The sequence below is a fragment of the Argopecten irradians genome, chromosome 2 (assembly GCF_041381155.1).
Source record: "Argopecten irradians isolate NY chromosome 2, Ai_NY, whole genome shotgun sequence".
NCBI lineage: Eukaryota > Metazoa > Mollusca > Bivalvia > Pectinida > Pectinidae > Argopecten > Argopecten irradians.
The window spans coordinates 26941075-26951259 of record NC_091135.1 but is presented as its reverse complement, the minus strand read 5'-3'; the positions used below and the strand labels follow the sequence as shown (position 1 = coordinate 26951259).

Genomic DNA, 10185 nt, shown 5'->3' with positions numbered 1-10185 from the left:
AATTTACATGTCCTTAAATAGTTGAAATATTATTTACTACTTTTTTACTCTTTGAATACTAAAATATTAGAGAGCGAACTTTAGTGATAGAGGTGTCTCGGTAACGTTATTCTATGTAAATCAACTTTCTCAAAAACCGGAAAAATAGGAAGTCAACACAAGATCCAGCATCGCGCAAGACAGTATCCAAAGTGATTACAATATCACACTCTCGCGAGATTACAAACAAGTAACGCTTGGAAAAATTTTAAATGAAAACATTAGTGAAAGATAAACCTTCCAATTCATTCTTACCTGAATCTAACAATTGCATTTTGTCCTTAACTTAAAAGCCGTTTTACGTGAGCAGTTGCTTCGGAATTTTCCGCCTGGCAAGGAGAATGACGTTGAGATCTAATTAGTATTTTTGCTGAAAGTGAAAGTAGAAGTATTCTATGTTCAATATTGTTTTTCTTGTTATAAACTCAATGCCAGTATTTCAGCAAAGCTATGATTTTTAATAATTGATAATTATATAAATGGTTTCTATCAGTACAGTTATTCAGCGCACACAATTTGCAATTAGAACAAAACACATGTCAATATCGATAAGACTGATCGGTCAGTGGAGATAACTCTTTCGCCGTTAGAAATCCTTTATTTTTACCTGGCATATTTCTATTTAGTAACAGTTTTAAGAAACCAACAAACAAACGAATGGATTAACTGCTGCGCTCTCAGAAAGGCTTTGCCTTAAATTATATTATGTTCAGAGAATAACAAAAAACACTCATTTAATTATGCATGCGTCAAAGCATTCGTCTTATTTGTATATAATTCAATTTTGATGTAACAAGTATTTTCATTGCCTTAAAAATTACTTATCAATCCATAAAGGAAAAAAATGGCGTCGCCTTTTGTAACGTCGCTTCTGGTTGGCTGATATAACGGCGTAATGAATTCATAGAAAAAGAGTCCCAAAATGAATTCGGAATTTTGAATATATTATGTTTAGTAAATGGAATTATAAGGATTAATATACAGATGTAATTTGAATATATTTTTTTATGTTATGGAAATATAACACGTGTGCTCTCCTCAGGAACTGCTTCGCAGTTTACTTAGAGTACACTCATATCCCCATGAAAATATATCAAAAGTTAATCCTTAACTGTTTTAAAAACTGTTAGAATTTGCACTGATATTTGATTTTGTCATAATATTATTACAGTTTTATTCTCTTAAATGTTTACATTGCTGTTATTTTTATACTTTCAGATTACCAAAAATGACGTTTGGACAATATTTAACGTCACGCTCCATATTCGGGACCATATGTTTTCTATCTTTGTTAACACTCGGGACCCTGTATACACAACTCTACAAAACATCCATTATTGTTGAGTCTACAACAATAAAACCACCAGTCGTCGAAGACTTCCGATCAGGGAATAACGAAGAGACATCCCCGAGCAAGATTATCCTCTCCTTCAGTCATAGCAGGTGGATTAAAGAGTGGGTAGGGCAGCGATGGGGAACATCTGATGTATTTCAGTCGTGTCCATCGTCTAAAGATTGTATCCTTACCAAAGACAAATCCTTGATCAACAAGGCAGATGCAGTGATATACAATTGGCTAACGACATGTAAATTAAGGAAGAGACATAAAAAGGGGCAAGTTTGGATTTTATTTGAATTCGAATCCCCAGATTATTACGCAAGTTATAGCAACAAAAACTGTTGGCGGAATGATGTTGTGAATTGGACATTTACTTACAGACGGGATTCAGACTTTTCATTGGTTCACGGAAAGTTCGTTCCACATCACACTGGCTATAAATTGAGAGATAACTACCAGTTATTAAGGGGTAAAACAAAAACAGCTGTCGGCTTCATAAGTCACTGTAAAGCCCCCTCAAAAAGGGACGACTTTGTTCGCATGCTTCGGAAATACGGCGTGGACATCGATATCATCGGCAAATGTGGCAATCTTAAATGTGGAGGACAGTTTGAAAGCAAATGGAAGGGAGTTTGGAATGTGACGGGTGGTCATGAAGATCACTGCTTTGATGTTTTAGACCATAAGTATAAATTTTATCTATCTTTAGAAAATTCTTTATTTGACGATTACGTCACAGAAAAGTCTTTACATTTAGTGTTACGTCGACAGATCGTGCCGTTGATCAGGGATGGTGCAAATCGATCACTATATCATCCACCACATTCTTATTTAGACACAAAAGACTTCAAAAGCGTAGAGTCACTCGCAAAACGCCTTAAATATATATCAAATAATTTTGATGAGTATTTGAAGTATTTTGAATGGAGGAAGCATTATTCTATTGAAACTATAAGTGGTGTGTTACAATCCGTGTACTGTGAAATGTGTCACAGGATGCATCACCAGGACCTGTACAGAAGGGTGTATAGAAATGTGGAGAAATTTTATTCTAAATCACACGAAAAACTTACATATAATATTTTAAATCATTTTCCAAAAATATAGGGAAAGAAATATGCCTTCATGTGTTTTTGTTATAGTGGTAGTACATAGATATATACAATAATGGGTTTAGTAAGATAATAACAACATACTCCTTTCTCGCGCGTCATGGCCACCGAACTGGAAACGAGGCTGTGGGCGCACCACCAGCGCCACCTACCAGTGCAAACATGGCCGCCAAGCACTGTTGTGTACCACTGTGCAGTAACGATTCAAGGAAATGTCAGCCGGTATCGTTTCATCTTTTTCCGAAAAACGAAATAAGAAGAAGTAGATGGATCGTGAATATCAGAGGAGATGAGGGGGATTTTTTCAAGGCATGACACAGTATAATATCAAAGCAGATCTAAAGTTTACGTAGGGCCTAACGTTACCTGCCTACTGTTGACCAGTTCTCGCTGAAGTACCAATTCTCGCCATCGCATAATTAATATAATCACAAACGAATTTTGGGACAATATTTTATGGAAATCAGCTTGAAAGTGTCTTTTGTCAGAAGAAGGCTTCATAGAGATACAGATGCGATGGCGAGAACTGGTCGCCTGCCAGTAGTGTAACGTTATAAACACAGGGCACACATATTGATCACAGGAGTTTGACGTTCTGTCAATAATATATAGTAAAATTATATGAAAAAAAAAATACAACTATATACTACAAAGGGGTATTTCTTATATAATTTTACTATATATTATTGACAGAACTTCAAACTCCTGTGCATTGATTATGTATGGTATTAGCTAGACACGTAATATTACTAATTGTACGCTTATTAGGCTAGTCTATGGTTAGTCCTTTTAAATTGTTGCTCCTTACGGAACTGATAAAGATCAATAATAATACACATGTGTGTCCCTGTCGACTCCTATGACAGTACTATGTACTGTTAATATTGTTGCTGTCTGTACTGCAGACTGAATCCAACTTTGTCTTTTTGTTCGACGATGAAAAACTTTTTTATGGGCATTATATATATATATATATATATATATATATCAGTGACATCTATGGGAAGCAGATATCGTCGTCTAAACTTGTGTAATCAGCGTTTAGCTATAATTTTAATACATACTCTAGGCCTTATACTACATGTTGCTGTTAATTATAATGCAACAAAGACCAACTACACCCCTCTCCCCCATACATGCCAAAGGACGACGTCATATGTACTTACATGTATATAATAGTACTTCATTGTATGCATCTGTACAGGTAGAACGAATATACGTTCCCGGCCGGGTACGTCTACGAAATGGTCCCTATATATTGTAATGGAGCACTGCCTTAGAAAATCACTCGGGCAGTTTTCTATACATGTACTTTGTTGTAGGTTCGCAATTATTTTAAGCGTATGCATGCATCTCATTTCATGATTAGTGTCCGTACCGATATCACATCATCCGAGTTCTTTTCTCTGGGTTTTAGTGTTGACACATCTGATTTGACTACCGGTATGGATGATAATAGTTTCAAATGCACTGTACATGCAGCAGGTAACATATTATGTCTACAGTATGAAGGACAGGATAAAACAGAAATTAATGTTGTTAGCATCGCTGAAACTGTGAGTGCAATATAAATATTGTCATATAAAATATAAGTACATGTATTATATAACCTCAATGCATGATATGCTGATTAAGATAAATATTTCATTTTCCGTTTAGAGTCAGCTGGTCACATATATGGGACATAATATACAGATAATCCCCGACATATGGGAATGATGGGACAAAATTCACAAAACAGATATAGTATTCCTAAAATTGCTTAACAACGTTATAAGATACAGTAATTAAATAAAACAAGACACTAATTTTTATAAATTGTGATAATACCTATACACCAGCTGTCCTGATTGTTCAAAAGGTGATTACTGGTAACTTAAATCATTCCATAATAGATTTTTGCACTTCTCCTCTGCTGCAAAACTTGTATTTATATTTCAGCAAGCATGAAAGGAATGGGGTCAACTTTACAATCAGGTTTAGATGTAATGGAAGTGCGATGGACGTCGTTCTGGTGAATGTGACGTCACGTTTTGGCAGGAATAAATGACGTTACGATCCACAGAAAGTAAAATTTCGGGGTCATTTTCAATCTCTCCAGGCTGCAAGATCATGAAACAATCCTAAGTCTAAAATAGAGTTCAGTTTAGACTTAGCCAATCAAAGAAGACGTTACAAAAAAAATTGATTGGCATGAACTTCAGTCTTAGACTGTTTCATGATCCTGGGGCCAAGGCGTGTCCTAGGCCCGGTTATAACCGGAACAAGGACATTAAGCCCCATCAAATAATCAATCAAAATCCCTCCAGTGTTCATTGCGCTCACTCATTCGTCTCATTATATTAAAATACATATGATAGACCTCATATAATGGTTCCGAAATACGATTTTCATGAATCTTGAAATTTCCGTGGGCCGATTACAGAAATCAGGAGACCTCGATTAACCCTTGGAGTGATGGGGTCAATTTAGAAAGAGTTCTGTAGTATGTGAAACAAGTTCACGTGAATCGTATTGACAAATAAAGGCGCACATGCAGTGCCACTTTCTATTAACGACATGACCGCCGATGTGCCAAAATGGTTCAAGGACGTTGATCTTCCTGTTACGTAGTTGTACCATTGCTTGCCTGTCTGTTAGACGATGAGATAGGCGATGTCTGTTGGAAGTGGTTCTCGTAGTCTAAACTCTAATATCATCAGTGGGTTTTTTATGTAACGTGACGCTACCCAAATTGGAACACTTTTTTAAGATATTTGTAAAAAAAAATCTAGCGTGTGCTTGACTCCAGCTCTTTCTCTTGACAAGGGCCGGACCGGGTATATATGCATTGTTGGTAGTAAACAGATCATGAAATTTAAACTGAAGGCATCTATTTGTGGAATGTTTTTAGATGGTTTTAGTACCCAAAATGGAACATACATATACAGTTGGGAGCAAGCTAAACTTGGTAGTGAAGTGCACTGGAGTGCACAAGGAAAGTAACTCCGGTTCACTAGCTAGTGCACTAGAGTTAATATCGTAGTGCACTAGAGTTAACATCGTAGTGCACTAGAGTTCACAACGTAGTGCACTAGAGTTCACATCGTAGTGCACAAGATAAATGAGCCTGATACTCCTACTTATTGCACAAATTGTACATGTACAATCTGTTCATGTATATATTTCATTGAATGATTTTAAATATCTTTCAATTATTTCAGATGAATTACCAAATGTACTCTGTGTTTAAAAATTAGCATAACTAAGTCAATTAGTATGTAAATAATTAATTTATTAAATAAAATGGTTACTTTTATTGGTGTACATATATGGGTTTCATCTGAGTAATTTAGCCTAATATGAGTTTTAGTATTAAAGTAAAGAATATACCGTAAGCTGCAATATGGCTTGACCACATGCATCTTTTCTTTAGATTTTTTTTTCAGAAAATAAATAAATTTATTTATTATTAGGATCAAATATTTTATACTTGTTATAATACATTTACTAATAGCTACATTTATTACTCAGATCAAATATTAGGTATTCTAGATATAAATAGCTATATTTATTTTAATTTATTTCATGTATTTAATTAATTTTTTATTTGATTTTATTATTTATTTATTTGAATCATATATCTTTGTTTTTGCCATTCTAGAAATTAACAGCTATATATAATTGTATTTCACATTTAGAATGTCAGATTTTGTACATTTAGCAGTTTTGGCTATTACACTTTTATTATACCCTCATAAGTCGCTTGGTGAATTTTACCTGTACTGGCCAGGCTCCAGGGCAAGAACCAAGCTAGGGGTCACCTGTCTTGTTATGCATGACTGCCCCTCCCCTAATCCTGTAATTACCTATGAAGCCAGTTCAATTAACACAAAAATTGTGATTCGATCCTTTGAACAGGTGTCCTATGAGTATTGATTTTTGAAAAGTTACAGAACTTTGTATTTTGTCAAAAGTCAACAATTCAACTGAAATAAAATAGGTTGAAATTCATTAAAACGTTCTTATTATTAGGTACCTTTGTACCCAAATAACTCTGTCAGAGACATACAAATATAGATTTTATATGTCTCTGACTCTGTTAATCAATTCTAGCAAGAAATTTATATGGTTATTTAATAGCTGTGCGATTGGGACAATCAGTCAATCAAATTCGCGAAATCATTCCATATTATAAACGGACCACGTTGATGAGTCTAATTATTTAAATCAAATCCTTATTTCTGTTTAAGCATATATTTCTAAACATGTAATATTACATCATAATATTTGAAATACATTTTGATTGATGTATTAAATTTTGATTAATTTCTATATAATTATCTATGTATAAACATATGAAATCTATATTAAAATTAAGCAGCAAAAATTGTTTACATTTATTAAAAGTGATCATCATCGACCTGCATGTACATTAAAATAATGTGGAGTATGTGTCACATATAATTCATTTTGTGTTTTAGTGTTTACAATATTTTTATCATATATATATCAAGGATTTCTAACTTAACTACTTTCGTGTAAATATTAATTATTTAATTGTTATCATATTTAATTGATGTTTAATTGGTACAAAAGTCTGTCACATACACTGATATACAAAATGTACATGTACTGTACATTGTACATGGGGACACAGGTATACACTGTACCCGCATAAATGACTTGTATACTGTAAACTCTAGGCACACAGGTCTGTCGTTATGGTTACTAGGCCTAGGGCCCTATTCTCCCTATTTCCCCATGCATCCCACCACCTGAGGTGACCCCTTACCCGAGATGATCAGTCAGGCGTCGCAGGTAAGGTATACATATTTTCTTTAACCCCAGGGGGTCCATTATAGCATTCAATTCAACAGATATATAGCATGCTGTGACAGCCTCTGTACCTGATTAGTTTACTAAAGTCTAACTGCCTACTTGACCCCATGTGGTTTTGTTTCATATAATAATAATAATAATAAACTTATAGCTACTTTTTATCAAAATACGCGTATTCTTTCAATTGACAATAATTGTTACAATATTTCCCCCCCTCAAAATGAAGATAATGTATTCACAGTGTTTTGTATCTTGTTTTATTTAATTTATATTTTTTGAGGAGATGAAGAGGGGTTTATTAATTATGTATAGTTAAATGTATAGTACATCTGTACATGGACTTGTACATGTACAACTATACACTATACATGTGTATTCCAAACATGCTTCGAGACAATACCCCTTGGGCTTCTTTATACCCCAGCCCCACCCCAAACCTACCTAGCTATATTGTATGTGTATTTCACCACTCTGACACTTATTCTGCCCTCTTGACATGAATTATTTTACCTGAAATTTAACTAAAATGCTGGCTCAGGTATACATACGACCATCATACATACTAGTCCAAGAAAAAGATGTGATTACGTGAATGAACGTACGTAAAATCAAATATTAAGATAATATACTGTATAAATTTCTGGTAAAACCTATAATCTAGCTGGAATAAATGTAGCTTCATGAACACTGTATCTAAAAATACAAGTTATCTAATTGACAATTTTAATTGTCCATGCACACTGTTGGGATAACTTTCATCCCCAATATTACAATTGTTAGTAATTGTAAGGATCCATATGGTGTCCGGAAAATTCATTCATTTATTTGTAAGGTTATACTGGAACACGTGTGTATCACGTACAGGCACTGTAAAACTGAAGTGCGCTACGTAGTGCACTAGAGTTAACATTGTAGTGCACTAGAGTTAACATTGTAGTGCACTAGAGTTAACATTGTAGTGCACTAGAGTTAACACTGTAGTGAACTGGAGTTAACATCGTAGTGCACTCTAGTGCACTACAATGTTTAGTCTAGTGCACTACGTTGTTCACTACGTGTGCACTACAAAGTGCACTAGATACCAAGTTTAGTTTGCTCCCAACTGTAGTGTGATTATCAAATGCCCAGACATGATAAAAAGTATTTGAATTCATTTAAAGAATGTTAATTTTTTTAGTTTATTCATGTCACATATCTGCCAAAACGATTCCATTCAGCAATTGTTATTCTTGTTTTAAAATATATGTTAAAGAGTTGTCGCACGACATCGTTTCCCGGAGATTTTCACACAATTTCATTATTTTCTTTTTAAAATACAGATAATAAGCAAATGGAAAGAAAATCACATCTAAAAATTGACAAAGTTATTATTCAACACCTTCATTTTTGTTCAGGACAGTTTTGTAAGTTTAGGTTGTAAACTGAAAATTCTATATCATATGTTTTAAAAGTGTTTCATTTTGGGTAGCGTTCTAGTTTGGGTAGCGTCACGTTAGCCTGAACTTTTAATTCTGTTTGCCAGTTCCAGTAACATTGAATACATTTACACCATCACCACACTCCCACAGCTCACTCCATTCCGTACATGCCAACGGCGGATGGCAATATAGGTTCAGTACGTTACGTCACCATTTGTTTTACATTGTGTCTCACCCCAGTTTCATAAACTACCTTAACTTTAAAACATTTATAGGAAAGCATATTGCATCTAGGGGATATTAACCATGCACTTTCACTTCATCCAGATCAAGATTGTGCACGTGTCATCTGCTGAACTTGTGTTCTGTTGAAGGACACATCTATTAGGACTTTTCATATAAATATATGACATTACATCCATAACGCGTCCATGTGGAGGATGCGTTACTGTCGAAGAGTGACTACCTAGCAAAGTTCAATAGTTTCAGAGTGTTTGTATTTATGAAAACAGTCGAAATTGTTACTTGACTTTCTACATAAATGTCAATAAATTATTTTTGACTGTTTTCACAAGAAAATTCTTTAAGACCGTTTCAACTACACAAATCCTCAGAATCAATCTTATGTTAAAGGTCCGTATATTTATCTTCAAAAACAAGGACGACGATGTCACCAGTATGAATTGATAACTATTATGAAAAAATATATAGCAAAAACCCGGAAAAGCAGTTCATATGTGTAATTGCCAGTCGATGTCGTCTAATTAAAGTTCAGTTGGTAAAAATGCTATTGTGGAAGGATCTCCATACAATGCAGAAGAGGGCGGGGGTAAGAATACTATTTATAAAAAGCACACACTAATCATATAGGTATGAATTTAAAATTTTAAAATGTTAAAAGGAAAAGAAAAAAAACCGCAACTGGTCTCTGTGGTTTTGGGTTGGAAGGATGATATGAAGGAATCCAAGTGAAAAATATAAATTATATGTTAAGATTAGGTAAGCCAACTATACGGCAGCAATAATAGCCGATAAGTTACAACGTGTGGTCAATTTTAGAAAAGGTTGGCTTTTAATTCAACACTAGCATATATTATTATAATGCAGTTAAGAAGACTATGGTCTGCCAATACTTTGAATTATCATGACAAAATTTATCAGTTTCACGCTTGCCTTAATATTGCTGTAGAATTTATTTATTTTCGGTTTGTTCCTCTTTCTCCCACTTTATCGAGATGAAAGGAATTACACAAACACTGGAGAACAATGGCACACCAATTATAGTCTGTTCTGATAAAGTACTGACTTACAGGTAGATTTTTTACCTGTAATTTTACAAATGGTCACAATTCTATTTAACTGTTAATATACCTATTCGGCATTTTATTCCCATTTCAAATGTTTTCATATTTTATCACACCATCTTAAAATGTTAAATGTAATAAAACATTAATTG

At 34.1% G+C, this 10185-nt stretch overlaps 1 protein-coding gene across 1 annotated transcript; it reads left to right on the top strand.

Annotated features, from left to right (window-relative positions):
- The first annotated feature begins 1263 nt into the window (after positions 1–1263).
- Positions 1264–2703, top strand: LOC138316942 (alpha-(1,3)-fucosyltransferase C-like). Its single transcript, XM_069258581.1, has one exon. The coding sequence runs from the start codon at positions 1268–1270 to the stop codon at positions 2483–2485; it is 1218 nt and encodes a 405-aa protein (XP_069114682.1). The 5' UTR covers positions 1264–1267; the 3' UTR covers positions 2486–2703.
- The last annotated feature ends 7482 nt before the right edge of the window (positions 2704–10185 follow it).